General features: G+C 50.9%; 6 protein-coding genes across 6 annotated transcripts; 3 read left to right on the forward strand and 3 right to left on the reverse strand.

Moving 5' to 3' along the window:
• Positions 1-1,160: 1,160 nt before the first annotated feature.
• On the forward strand, positions 1,161-2,592 carry SNOG_08478 (hypothetical protein; the record flags this gene model as incomplete). Its single annotated transcript, XM_001798737.1, has 2 exons — positions 1,161-1,632; positions 1,694-2,592. The coding sequence occupies exons 1-2, from the start codon at positions 1,233-1,235 to the stop codon at positions 2,590-2,592; spliced, it is 1,299 nt and encodes a 432-aa protein (XP_001798789.1). The 5' UTR covers positions 1,161-1,232.
• A 1,351-nt stretch (positions 2,593-3,943) lies between these two features.
• SNOG_08479 (hypothetical protein) lies at positions 3,944-5,082 on the forward strand (the record flags this gene model as incomplete). Its single annotated transcript, XM_001798738.1, has 3 exons — positions 3,944-4,021; positions 4,076-4,796; positions 4,856-5,082. The coding sequence occupies 3 exons, from the start codon at positions 3,944-3,946 to the stop codon at positions 5,080-5,082; spliced, it is 1,026 nt and encodes a 341-aa protein (XP_001798790.1).
• Positions 5,083-5,580: 498 nt separating this feature from the next.
• Positions 5,581-7,235, reverse strand: SNOG_08480 (hypothetical protein; the record flags this gene model as incomplete). The annotated part of the gene is made up of 2 exons (XM_001798739.1): positions 5,581-6,658; positions 6,709-7,235. 2 exons carry the CDS (start codon positions 7,233-7,235, stop codon positions 5,581-5,583), a joined length of 1,605 nt encoding a protein of 534 aa, XP_001798791.1.
• Positions 7,236-7,943: 708 nt separating this feature from the next.
• SNOG_08481 (hypothetical protein) lies at positions 7,944-8,786 on the forward strand (the record flags this gene model as incomplete). Its single annotated transcript, XM_001798740.1, has 2 exons — positions 7,944-8,185; positions 8,243-8,786. 2 exons carry the CDS (start codon positions 7,944-7,946, stop codon positions 8,784-8,786), a joined length of 786 nt encoding a protein of 261 aa, XP_001798792.1.
• Positions 8,787-8,981: 195 nt separating this feature from the next.
• SNOG_08482 (hypothetical protein) lies at positions 8,982-9,781 on the reverse strand (the record flags this gene model as incomplete). The annotated part of the gene is made up of 2 exons (XM_001798741.1): positions 8,982-9,347; positions 9,377-9,781. The coding sequence occupies 2 exons, from the start codon at positions 9,779-9,781 to the stop codon at positions 8,982-8,984; spliced, it is 771 nt and encodes a 256-aa protein (XP_001798793.1).
• A 1,084-nt stretch (positions 9,782-10,865) lies between these two features.
• SNOG_08483 (hypothetical protein) lies at positions 10,866-12,042 on the reverse strand (the record flags this gene model as incomplete). Its single annotated transcript, XM_001798742.1, has 3 exons — positions 10,866-11,394; positions 11,579-11,746; positions 11,792-12,042. 3 exons carry the CDS (start codon positions 12,040-12,042, stop codon positions 10,866-10,868), a joined length of 948 nt encoding a protein of 315 aa, XP_001798794.1.
• Between the last annotated feature and the right edge of the window lie 2,090 nt (positions 12,043-14,132).

Genomic DNA, 14,132 nt, shown 5'->3' on the forward strand with positions numbered 1-14,132 from the left:
CTCGTGAGAAACTGATGCCTGGTCGCATGGTTTCCGTGACTCACGCATGAGTCCAAATGCGTGGAAAGCTTCCGGCTACATGCAATACGCGCAAGAGTTATTGCGGCACAGTCATTAAGTTCCGAATAATTCGGAGCTTGCCCAAAGTTTACATGCGACCCAAAAAAAATGATTGCGGCACAGTTCTTAGTTGTCATAAAAAGGTGGGTAGGCTGACTCGGCTCGGTCCTAACAGCTACTAATGCAGGCTCCTGACGGAATGCTCGCTTGGCCCAACCCGCTCGGTCCAACCCGTTCGGCCTCACCCGATATTGGGCTATGAACCCTGATGGGCTTAATGCCCCATCTACACAGATGTTTGCTTCGAAATCATGCCACCATGCTTACCTTTACAACCATTCACCGATGTCGCTAGAGTTTTCCAAGCGTACCTACCCATAAGCGAGAGTAACATCAAGAATCTTTTGCCCCATCGTGATGCTACGCCAAGTCCTGTAGCCAAGTGGCACAGCAACTATGTCGCGGAAATTGCTTCTGCGCACGCCGCTCCAAATCGACAAAGACTTCACCGGTTGTGGATGCAAGTATCACATTCATATCCACCTGACATCTAGACAACATGTAAATGAGTTTTCGTGGAAGCCTAGATCACTAGTGGCTTGTCATGGTCGATGTTCCATGCTTTCTGGCGTACGCAAATAGATCGAAGCGATTAGCAATAGTGCTCCGTCACGATGTGCAAGTACTTGCGAGGTCTATCGTACCCATTTCCGGTTCCGAGCTGCCGCCTGTATCGCTATACCTCCACGTAATATCATCCAATATTGTCCAGAGCGGGATGGACACAAGGAACACCCATACCAACCGCCTAACATGCAGCCTCGCGAAGCGGCCTTGAAGGTTTATTGCAGTCGATATTCTGACTAGGATCTAGGCATCGACCGTAAAAGACCATAGTCTCTTTTTTTTCGCGGAAGTGAACCAATGCGGCAAGGGCAGCAATACGCAAATCAAAGTCTACCAGCCGAGAGCGTTGCTATGTGTGTGCCTGGACCACATTTAGAGAATGAGTGGGTCCTGTGTCCTCAGGCCATCGATTGGGACGAGTGTAGTTTGCTTGATCAGTCTGAACCTTTGGTGACTCATGATCCCTTCAACTACAACTCAGAATACTTCATCATCTTTTTCTGATGAAAATATTTCTCGTCAGTCCTGAATTGTGACAGGAAATCATGATTGCATTTACCAGCTCTATCACATTCGCCCTCGTCCCTCTGTTCTTGGGCGCCAACCCCGTCGACGCACAATTTTCGGTGTATGATAGCTCTTCTCTCGATAATAGCTTGGGAGACGGCTGTATCCAAGCTCTGTCAGCAACGATCGATTGCTCACCCTTTGTCCAAACATTCCAGCAGCTCTCCTACCGCACCGACCTGGATGTGGAGTTGACAGACAGCATCTGCACTGCTGATTGCTTGGGTTCCCTCAAGTCATGGTTTGACACAGTCAGCGTACAGTGTTCAGGCAAGACTGTTAGCGGTGGACGCCCTACCAGGTTCGGCGGATACATGTGGGCAGGGTATAATGAGACTTGCGTCCGCAGTCCTCGACCACCGCGCGCTTATTGCAACAGTAGGAGAACCACTCCAAAAACCTCAATGCCCCAGACGTTTGCTGACGAGATGATACGTAGATATTATTGCAGATTTCACAATTGTGTCCAGCATTCAAGAAATGCCTCAGTCAGAATTGTGCCACACATGTCACGTTCGCCGGCTCGCACTGATGCAAGCATCTCAGTATTCCATTTACGATGAGAATTACAAGAAGCAGCTGGAGTACATCTATACTCAATGTGGGCTAAAAGGTCCTACGGATATACCACCACCTCTCGACGAAGAAGAGCCCGTAACCCCGCCATATTGTCTGAGTGGCAAGCGATACACGACTACAGGGAGTGACACTTGCGAGTCGATCGCAAACAGTAGTAGTGTCTCTGCTGCGTATCTATATATGGGTAATCAAGACCTGCTGAAGGACTGCTCGCAAATCAGTTCGGGTTTGAGTGCTTGTTTGCCACTCACTTGTATAACGCACTACGTGCAGCCCTCAGACACCTGCTTCTCTATCGAAAGATCACTCAACCTTGAGTACGACTCGGTTCAGCGCTACAACTCCTGGGTGAATGGCGGATGCACCAACTTACAATCGGCCACAGACTTCTATGGGAAGGTGATATGTGTATCTCCTCAAGGTGGCACATTCGCGAATCCCGTAACAATACCAGGATGGAACCCTACACCAGCACCGGCCGATGGACACACGAACCAAAAGGTTTCACCACCAGATGGTGTAAAGGTCGCGGAAGGAACAACAACGCAGTGTGGTAGATGGCACGTCGTTGCAGCCGGAGACTCATGTGCAATGATTTGCGTCGCAAACAAGATCGAGACTGGGTTATTTCATGAAGTCAATCCTTCATTAGCTAACGGCACTGAATGCGACTCCTCGCTCGAAGTGCTAACAGCTCTTTGTGCGGGCCCGACATATTCATGGAACAGTCGAACGGACAGCACTTCAGTCAAGCTCTAGTTAGATCCTCAATAGTCCATGTATGAAACTTCGGTGGCTATGTCATGGAACCTATCCGTCTTTTGTAACATATGCTTATACCATACGTCTTCAAGCAGTTTGGGCGTGTATTCGTTTTTTGCATTGACCTGGAATATCCACAGCATTGAGTCACGACCAACTCAGCAGATACAGCTGATTATGACCACACTATTCCCATTCGATCGAGAGAGTTGTCGGAAAATTGCCACATGAACACTCACATGATTATCTTAGTGAAAGTTTGGATATTCAGCACATGCATGTGGTCACATTTCCCTCATCCATGTCTCGTCATTGATGTCTAGATACATGTGGTGTAGGCTAGGAATGATGACTTGCCGACGTCTACGTTGCCGAATAATACTGCAATCGCGCCGAGCATATGGCTCTATACATCTGAATGATATCCGCTGCGCTTGCTCACCGGACGAGTATTTTGAATGAAAGGCGAAGGCTGTTTGGGTGCAAGTCCGGGATGGGTCTCATTGCTCACCGACATTAGCAGAAAATTTTCCCTACATGAGCCGAATGAACGAAGACATTTCTAGCCAGTCTTTCCGCTGTGCGTCGCACATTGCATGGTATGGCGAACACGCACGGACAACACGGTCTCCTTCAAACGGATTCCTGTAGTTAGGTAGCGTACGTATGTATTTGGCGTGGCAAGAATAACTGGGGATCAATCTTAGTAGAAAGATTAGGCGCCGGACAAATACACTCGTCTTGTCCTAGTCTCCGAACGCGCGGCAACGGTCCGTTCTACATGCTGCAAGCCAGTGCACCTACAGGCTTTGCGTGTAGCCGCCAGATCCTGACTAGATATATACCTTCCCAATTGGTTTTTCACCATCTGTGCGTTGGTCCGTGATTTAGTGTTTCCACTGAGGCACAGCAAGCTTACTGGGCATTGCTTGGCAAGCCTCCAGGTTCGAGTGACCATGCTGGTAGTATAGTGCGTTCAGTAGCGGATTTCTTACTCGCATGAATGCTCAGGGCCTTCTGTCGCGAGAGATACGAATTTGGTTGCTAAAGCTCTCTAAAGAGACCACACTGCGTTGCGTAGACTCGTAGCTGTATGCCTCGAATGTGTATATAAATTGTGCAAATTGGCACATTGGAGCCGCTTCAGGCGCCATCTTAAACATAGCGTGCTTCACTTCATGCAATGCGTTTTCACTCGTTTCTCGTCCTTGGTGCCATTTCCCTTACTTCGAGTACTGCATATGCCTCCTCAAGTACGGAGGCAACTCACGGCCATCGCCGCTCGTTGAGCAGGCGTCAGGATGGACCTATTGCGCCCGATACGGCTACAGACTGTACATACTACGAAATGGCGCGTGACAGCTCCATGAACTGTGGGTTCTTTGAGCAGGATTGGGGTTTAACGCATGAGCAGTTTGTCGACTACGTAAAGTTTTAGCCATGCACAAGACTCTAAATATCACGACTAATTTTCTGACAGAACCCGAGCGTGAAGAACGATTGCAGTGGTATAATAGTAGGCAACTCCTACTGTGTTGAAGTCAACAACGGACTCCCTCGGCCACCCACGAACAAACCCACATCCACCTCGACCTCCATTCGACCATCTGCAACTGCGAGCAAGAAGCCCAGTCCCACACAGCCAGGTCTTATCGATTCTTGTACGGATTTTTACTTCGCCGTGGACAGCGACCGATGTGATTCCATTGTCGCGAAGTACAGCACCTTCACATACGATGATTTTGTCAAATGGAACCCCGCGGTGGGCTCAAGCTGTGGTGGTATCTGGGCTCAGACGTGGTATTGCGTTGCAGTACCGGGCACGCCGACAGTGCGGCCCTCACTTACATCAGCCACGCCTACTCCCACCGGGGCCGGAAAGCCCAGTCCTACCCGAGAAGGCATGGTCGATACTTGTAACAAGTTCCATTTCGTTGCTGAGAATGAGAACTGTGACACCCTCATCAAGATGTATGGTACTTTTACGTTTGAAGAATTCCTGAAATGGAACCCCGCGGTGGGCTCGAATTGCGGTGGCCTTTGGAAGTCGACGTACTTCTGCGTGGGTGTTCCAACTGCAGCGACCACCGCCAAACCTACGATAACTCGGTCGACATTCGCGACGAGTACACGGCCTTCAACTTCAACCTTTACGATGGCTTGCATTCTACAATTCGTTAATGGACAGTACTACTGCGTTGGTAAGAGAGCCATCCCCCTCAGTGATATATGGACCCGAGAAATGCTAAATGGCATACAGAAGATCCGAAGTCCTGTAATCCTAATGCTCCAGAAAACCCACAGCCTTCCCCGATTTGCGGCTGCAAGAGATGGCATAAGGTGGCAGACAAGGATAATTGCGACACAATCATCAAGCGATACTCTATCTCAAGGGCGGATTTCAATAGTTGGAACTCTAAAATTAATGATGGTGGGGATTGCAAGACCTTGTGGCTTGGTTACAATGTCTGCGTTGGTATCAAATAACGTACGCAGGCTCATTGCATTACACTACATGCTTGAGCTTCCGCTTTTTGAAGGATGAATGGCACAGCATACGGTGCGGATGTTGTACTGGCGTAATAATAATGAAATGAGTGGGCACGGGGAAAGGTGTGGCTCCATTCTGAGGATGCATAATGTTTTGGAGAAGAATGGTGAGAGTGAAGGCATGGAGGTAACAGACTTCAAACTGTGAGATGTGTCTTGAACAATGAGGGCGGTATAAATGAGTGAGAGTCAGTGCCAATTAATGAAATGTGTGAGGCGTCTAAAGCATGTGATTTTTCCGTGCTTTAGAATATGCGGTGATGAAAATGGCCAGCACATTGGTGTCTGCGTTTCACCCGAGCTTTGAGTTCTCCAGCCAATGCACTCTCAATCAGCGCACACATTGTCCAAATAGACAATCCACTCAAAGTTCAATTCGCATATGGTATCCTGAAGAAAATCTACTTCTCGTGGACACGAGACCGCATCGCAGCCTCATACAATCTCATTAGCCATACCCGCCAGCACACCCGCTCCAATAATTCCACCGTCTAGAGCTTCTCTAAGAACCACTCGCTTATCCGCATTTGCCCTCGATCCTTTCTTGACGAGTATATCTATCCAATATTGACAGGTTTGAAGCCATTGTGGGTATTGCGAGATGGTGCCTCCTGCATATGCAATCACCAGCTCTTCGGTATTTGAAGTTCCAGCAAGGGCGGAGCCGTTGGTCGCTTCTTGTGCCCCGTCGATGTGTATGTCTCCTACGCAGTCGAGCAGGCCTATACATGCTGCGGCGATGAGCGCTGAGGATCGTTGTTGGACGGAGTATGCTATGATTCGTAGTAGTTCGACTCTCTCCAGTGTCCAGAACGCTGATGATGATGCGGGGTATTCCTTTTCGAGCCTTTTAGCCACGTCTTCGAGCTCTAATCGTGCCACCACTTCTGACAGAAATCTCGTTGGTAAAGCATTCCTGTCTCGGAGGCGGGGAGGTATGTCTGCTTCTGGTGCGACGTCTAGATATACCAATCTGACGATCTCGCCCAGGTAGCGGCCAGCAGTCATGTATTCGAATGGTTGGAAGCCCGGCGCATCGCTGCTCGCATCGAGTGCTAAATCCCATAGAGTTTTGATGCCCAGTTCCACCAGCGGTTTGTCTGTTCCACGTATCGTCCACTCCGTATTAACGACAACCATGTCTACTGCATCAGGGTCCGGCAGATCTTTCCTTTTCGCAGGAAGCAGGCTGTCCAACTTCATCGGTACTGTGGCGTTTGTGCCTGTTCCAACGATGAGTCCCATCGCGACTCGACTGTTTGGTGCTGCTTTTACTGCATACGCTAATGATGCAAAAGTGGCTACTGTGTCGTTGGTGATGGCGGCAACCTTTATCCTCGGGAGCGGAGAACGTTTTTTGCTCGCATGATCACTTTCCAAATGACCGTTGGTATGCGTTTCCGCGCAATGTCGCGCATACCCGGCAAGAAGCATTTTACCAAGGTTGAGGTCTGATGTGATGGCAAAGCCTTTCCCCATGGGCAGTAATGTGGCCTCTGAGAGGCTTGTTTGTCTACGTGCTGTTAGTCAGCTGACCTTCAGGGTACTCGTAGTAGTACTCACGCCATGGGAAAACTGAATGTAACGCCCAACAAGATCTCATCACCGAATAGCGCCTCTAATGCAGAAGCTGCTCTATTCGCTTCGATGGCTTCAATCAAAACTTCGGCAATACAATCTCCGATCCATGCGAATAAGTCTTCAGCGTTGTCCATCTTCAGGTGCTCCTCGATTGACCAATTCCTGTCATGACTCCTCTTAACTTTCGCAAAGACATTGTCCCTGTCGTCTTCTTCACGCCGCCCATTCAAGTGGTCATCCAGGTCTCCAACCAGCTCTATCAAGCCCACGCGAAGATTAGTGCCGCCAACATCGATACTCAGGAACTTTCCCTTCTCTTTTCCAGTCGGTAAGGCCGTCACGGGCGTGACAAGAAAATGTTCCGTTGATCTGAGTGCAAGGTCGGTGTATGTCGCCGAGAATCGTGACGCTAGATCCAGTAGTGTGTCCGTGTTAATGAAACCAGACAATGCTTCGATAGCTTCAACAGACGCCCCACGATCTCCTGGCGATCGACGGTGACTAGCCATCACGAACAGGTCTGGATCCTGAGAAGAAGAGTCGAGAATAAGACACGAGGCTTGAACTCGTCGAAAGTCGAAAGGAGAAACTAATAATAACGGATCACTAGCTCGAGCCAGTAAGGCTGCGGGTAAAGGCTATTTTGGGAAGTGAGTAGGTTCGAGAGCGGGTACCTGGCATATCGACAGGGGACTAACGAAGACCAGACCAAATATCATCTATGGAGAAAGTGTGGTTATGGCATCGTATGTCGCCCAGCACAATTGGTGTACTCAGAGTCGTGTGGGACTTGTGTCGCTGTGCCGTCATCGGCGCGCGCGCTCAACTAAGGAGCACCAGCATCTCGAGTCGCGGATTCGCATCATTTCGAGCCGACTTGGTCCGTGTTGGGCCTAGTGTCTCTTGCACGTGGAAACAACATTCGGCTGCGAAACAACTCATATGAAGGGACTGCGACAGCGAACTTCGAGTCAAGTGCAAGCATCGCACAGGTCTGAACTGGCCTTCATCTAAATACGAGATTCTCGGCGTCCTCCAACCGGACCCCGCTGACTGAACCCGGATACTTGGATCTTCATTGCGACACTAACACACGCGTTATCAGTCATCCACTAGGCGCCTTCGGCTCATCATTCCTCTATACGACAAGAGCTGAGAACGTTCCCAGCCATCACCTGAGCTAGCTGGCCCAGCATAAAATCGTACATAAGCCTACCATGGCCGCCGAGCAGCCTGCTCTTGATGCCAAAGTGCCCCTCCTCCCCTCCTCCACCCCCCGGGACGATGCGGTGAACGACGCCGCGAAGATGCGACAGACGCGCAAATCGAAATTCCAGGTCGCTGCGTTTGCGATCCTCTTGGCAATCTTCTGGTTGGCGAGGACGTGGACTTGTGAGCACGAGCATGAGCAGGAGCACAACGAGGCGCACCTAAAGGTGCCGCTCGAGGTACATATAATGTGAGTCCGCCCCTACACGCCACCATCCGAGCGCATCTGATCGGGAATGAACTACAGGTCTAAATGCCCCGACGCGCGCGACTGCCTCAAGGAACTCGTCGTTCCCGCCATGTCCGACGTATCCGACAAGGTCGATTTCCGGCTGAGCTTCATCGGCAAGCTCACCGACGACGACGGCGTGGAGTGCATGCACGGCCAGACGGAATGTCTTGGCAATATCCTCATGCTGTGTGCTGCGGCGGAATACCCCGACCCGAAATCATACTTGGGCTTCTCGAATTGCTTGATCAACGATTATCAGGAGATACCGAATCAGAGCTTGATTGAGGATTGCGCGCTGGAACATGGCTTGGACTTTGATACGCTGAATCAGTGTATGAGTAAGGATACCGGCGCGTATGGCATGGGGCTGTTGAGGGATAGTGTCAAGCGCAGCTCGGACGTCGGCGTCACTACAAGCTGTACCGTGAGGCTCGACGACAAGGTCCGGTGTGTCTATGATGGCGGAGAGTGGCGGGACTGCGATGACGGGTCGAAGCCGGAAGACTTGGTTCGCGACATCAACCGTTTATACGACGAAGCACAAGGATGGACCTATTAGCTACTCACATGCATCACTTTTAGGCGTTTGGGGCATAGTTCACAGGCAGATTGATACCCGAGACTGGTCGTTGTTTTAAGAATATCATCGGATACCTCTAGTATCTACATTAAATCGTAATGTCAAACTCCCGCAATGCAGATTCCCAACCCAATGCAAACTCCGAGCTGTAAACAGAATCCCATCCCACCACCCTCACTGAAACTCGCCAAACTCTCCATCGTCAAACCCCAAATCCTCCGCCGTCTGTTTCGGCGGCTCAAAGCCCTGCCGACTTCTCCTCCTCTCCTCCTTCACGCTCTTCGCGCTCGGCGGCGGAGGCAAGAACCCACCCCCGCTCCCTGGCGGCGGCTTTATACTAAACAACGCATCCTGTTCACTCTTCTGCTCGCCGGGGCTCTTATCTGCCTCGGGCCTCGCTCTCCTGCCCTTCAAGCCTCCCAGATTTATCGAAATCGTCTCGCCCTCCTTGAGACTGAAGTCGCGCTTGGGCTCCTCGGCTTCCTTCTTCTGCTTGACGACCGCGGGATTCGCCTCGAAGCCCAACACGCGCCGCGCATCCTGCAATGCGATCCGCTGAAGTCGAATGCCTCGGAGCGCTCTTCGAAGCCCATGCCCAGCACGGCTTTGCGGCCCTCGCCGACGACGGTGATGGCGAAGAAGCGGCTGCTGTCGAGCGCTTGTTCGACGATGCGCTCGCTGGTGTATGGCGCGGCGGCGAAGAGGTCGCCGTTCTTCGGGTCTTCGAGGAGTAGGGTGGTGCTGACCTTTTCATCTGCATCCTCGCGCTCCGAGGGTATCGATGTCTCGACGACGCGCAGGCGCGCGGTGAAGATTTGCAGTCTGTTGTTGTCGGCGGTCCATGTCGACGCTTGGTAGCCCTTTGTCGACGTTGCGGGCGGGATTTGGTAGATGTGCACTTTGGGCGCGAGGTAGAGGATTCGTTGGATGGCGTTTGCGGGGAGCGCTTGCCCGGTTGTTGGGTCGATGTTCATGGTGTCCGAATCAATTCGAGATTTTTCCACAAGTGATTATTCTGCTTGATCCGTCGGGGTGAAATAATTCAGAAGATATTCGCGTTCGGAGATACCAGAGATACAAATTTGGCGGGGTAGCTTTCCTTCGAACTTCAACGATTTCGGGGAGATCAGGGCGGCCAGATGAGGGGTGATTCCGATCAAGGAGGGCGCTGCGGAGATACGGCCTTACTCGCAACACAAAGTGCCTTGTGGGCGTGGGAAGCCATGGCTGCGAATCTTTGTGCCGGCGGTGATGCGCTGGCAAATGCAGGGTCTTTTGGAGCCCATTCCCCGCCATTCCATCGAGGAGAGCTAGATCGTAACGTGACCGACAGTTCATGCGGGTCATGCGCGAATCAGCCTTGCTAGACGGTCGTAGCGCGCGCTCCACGATGCGAGTGGAGCAGGCGGGTGTCAGATCCATTACTCGCTCTCTCATACGTAGGAGAAGCGCGGAGACCAGATTGAGGGCAATGTGGAGACTGGCAGGAACAGCGATGGAATACTTTCTTTTGGATGCGGTGTACATTAAACTTTCCTTGCTATTCTCTAGCAATCTCGACTCGTGGGATGTCAGGAGACTGCTGATGGGCCCTACTGGTCCAAATAATGTTCCAAGGTTGTTGACACTTTGTCCAGGCTTGACTCGGGTCACCAACTCGGCTCTCGCGTGTTTCCAGATATAGAAAAACAAAAGTTACTACATAGCCTAACGAGCTAAGTTTAATAACTCAAGGGCAATTCATGTACAAGAAAGATCGAAATGATCTGGAAGTATGCGCTCTATATGTACGTGTAGCAGAAAGGTCCGCCCATGGTGCTCATGGTCTCTCCAACAGTAATGTTACCTGGATACGCGTTACCCAAAGTCATCGTATCACTAAGTTTCGTAGCTGGAGCAGTAGGGTCACCGAGCGCAATGGTGCCGTAGATTTCGTTCGTACGATTCGCAGGGTTCATGTTCTGCCAGGTCCACCACACGCGGTCGATCTGGGAGTGGTGGAAATAGAACCTAGGCTTATTAACACAACAATCTTTCGGGCATAAGGTATTGTGCCGCCTACCAAGGGTCTCCGGGAGAAGCAAGAAAGTCAGAACCTGGGTCACCGCCGATCGTGAAATGACCAGCGGTGTGGACGCCCATGAAGTTGTTCGAGAAGGCGTTCTGGCCACCTTGCATGTCGAACCAGAAGGTCTTCATGTCCGGGCTGTTGAGTAGTTTGGTTACCATCTCATCATTAGTCCACTGGCTCGATGTCCACGCTGAAATGTCGCGCTTCAAGCAGCGCTGATTCGATCCTAGACCGAAATTGGGGTCGGTGAAGTTCGTGATGGGGTTCGGGGGACTGCATGTCACGCCCGTGAAAAGTGGACCAAGATTCACGCTCCAATCTTTCAAGGGCCCTGAAGTTACACAACCACCCCCAGATCCTTTCGGGATGTTGATCAATGGGGCTTCGTTGGTGGGAATGCCGTAGAAGGTCTGGTTCTGGCACCCGGAAACACCATTGCCACCTAGCGAGGTCATGCTGCCATCGAGAGCAGGAGATTTGTTTGGGTTATCGGCCCAGCGTGGCCAATTGTAGTAGCTATTGTATGGTGAGCACTGGGCAGAAATTAGTTCCGACCGGGCAGTACGTACGGGTGGTAGCCTTTATAGCCGCACTCGTTGCGCAGAGTTTGCTCGTAGGCGTAAGTGAACCAGCGGTGCCAAGGAAGAAAGTTGCCAGTGTTATGTATCTGATAATAACATCAGTTGGGGCGCATGCTAACACATCATCGTGGCTTACAAAGAAGGTTTGCTTGATGTGGGTGGCAACAAAATCATCGTAGCGATTCTTACAACCCGGGCACTCGGACTTGGGAGTCTTGGGTGGTAGTTTCGCGATACACAGTACTGCGGAAATGTAGTTATTCTTCTCAGAGGTTGAGAACGAAGACCTAGAACGGTGAGCATGTTGTTGTGTTTTTGGTCGAGAAATGTACCATTCGCGTCTCACAACAATGTTCGAGGGATTGCACTTCTTCCATTGAGTACCTTTCTGGTTAGCTTGGTAGGTTTGCTGGTTGAGACCGGCATCGCGTGCGTAGAGATCAGCAGACAGAATCTTTCCCCTGAAGGTGATAGCAGAGATATCGTCTCTCTTATCGAATGAGGAAGAAAATCGATCTCCCAATGCTGGGATTGCGCTGGCAATGGTTATGGGAACCACTGCAAGAATTACAGCCGTGCGCATGACTGGCCTACCCTGATTGGACTTGGTCGTAGAAGGTTTCAGTAACCTGATGGATAGAAGAAAACAGCCAGTGACTGTAGGGAAGCTGGGGGCTTGAAAAAAGTTCCGAGAGGAAACGGAATAACGAAGTGAGGTTGAGGAAAATAAAAACGTTGTTTTATAGTAGTACGACAAAACGTGGCAAACGAGGACTGCCTTACTTTGAGGCTGCATGAGCCGCTCACGTACTCACCGGCCGGGTGGCGCTTGATCTCTTTTTACGCCCTGCTACTAACAGAACAGCCTGATCTTGCTGCTGTCATGATGTGCTCTTACAGACACGGTTGGTTCGAACACTCCGTACTGCGGTTGAGTGAAGGAAAATAGCGTCTAGATCTGTAAGAAACTGTAGTCTCGGTTTGCAATATTCTTCACGAACACAACCTGCTTCCTATGCCACATCAACTTTTGGAAAGGCTGCAGGTGGGTCTGGCAGCGAATGGCGCCCGTAGAGAGATTGAGAATTTTTAACAGGGCGGTTCCCGTGAGTCTCGGCTCGTATAATGCATCGGTGAACGCTGCAGGGCGTAGCGAAGCGAGATACAGTTCTTGATATGATAGCCAAACATTGGATGCCACTGTACCGGGTGCATCGCTTGGAACTTCTTCATGCTCGAAAAGCTTTGCGATTCGTGGAGAACAACGGGGTCGCGTTCGAATTCTTGGAGAAGGAATCTTGACCATGCTTAGCTACCGAAGCGTCTAGGCAGATTCGTTCGACCAACAATGAGCTTCTATGCGAATTGACGCATAGCACTTCCAGCCGTCGAAAGGGAATCGCAGGACAGAGTAGCTGTGAGCCACAGGTCCGATGTGCTCTCAAAGTATTGATGTGACCAGACAACAAACAGCCTAATCTCTTGCTTATATGCTGGGATAGAAGTTCCAAATGCATATGCAACACCGCCTGTTGTGAGGATGGAGATCGCTGTTGCCAGATGAAGAAGAACGGGTGGTACGGGGCAGAACGGCCCGGACCCTTTGATGACGCAGTCGGAACAATCAATCGTTGAACCCGCTTCCAATCAGCGTTTTCTTCACTCTTCCCGCGCGCTACTGTCACATTCCGTTCCCACGGTCATTGTCATTGTTCCTGCAATCGAGCATTCTTTTCTGTCGCATCGTCTCGGTCATCGCAATCCTCTTGGGCACTCTACGGGCCCATCAGCTCCTGCAACTAGAAACTCACATTGTGAAGTGAAAGGGTGCAAGATGCACGACATCTACAGTGTGGCGAGCGCACATTATACTATGAAGTATACAGCAATCTGCACATGGTCGGGCTCTGCGCAATAGATGCATCTGCGTGCATCACGTCCACAAAACAGGTCGCTGGAATGTGACAAGCAAACCTTGTTCTGTTTTGGACCCAGCGTCCCCCCATGTTTCAGATTCCCGCGCCCGTCGATCTAGAAACCATGCTGCCTTCTAAGCCTCAAAAAGACTTCGGGCACAGACAGATGCGAGTCTTGCTGCACTCGCCTTCAGCCGTCAGCGACAATGACCTAGCTTACACCACTCGTCCATCTCCGAAGCGAAGTCAGCCGCTGCTAGCTTCAAGATACAACGCAGGTGGTGACCGCCTTGAGAATTCTCACCGGAAACCTAACGGAGAGACGTCCGTCCAGTGGTGTTGATTCGATCCAGACACGAGAGTAGTACGCTACACTCTACCAGCAATTCCCGGCTTGCCAGGAACTTTCAGCAACGACGCTTCCCCTCAATCCACGTCACGCAAAAGTTTATCTTCGCTTCAGGTTGCGCCCGTGTATTGTAGCCATGGAGCTATTCTCCCGCACGCGAATAGAGTCTTGCATGTCAAAGCCACATCGGAACGCCATTGGACGAAAGCTATGAATCAGCGCACCTTCCACTGCCACTGTTATCTGCTTGATATTAACGTTTGCCGCTATACGTACACGAACAAGTATGCGCCCACAACGTAGGATGTCAAATTCTGACAAGGACGCTGATCGGGCCCTGGTACTTGCACACGCTGGTGAAAGGGATCATTATTTACATCCCAAAAGGATGATCTTAAGGATCCCTTG

The sequence above is a fragment of the Parastagonospora nodorum genome, assembly GCF_000146915.1.
Source record: "Parastagonospora nodorum SN15 chromosome Unknown scaffold_13, whole genome shotgun sequence".
NCBI classification, from domain to species: Eukaryota; Fungi; Ascomycota; class Dothideomycetes; order Pleosporales; family Phaeosphaeriaceae; genus Parastagonospora; species Parastagonospora nodorum.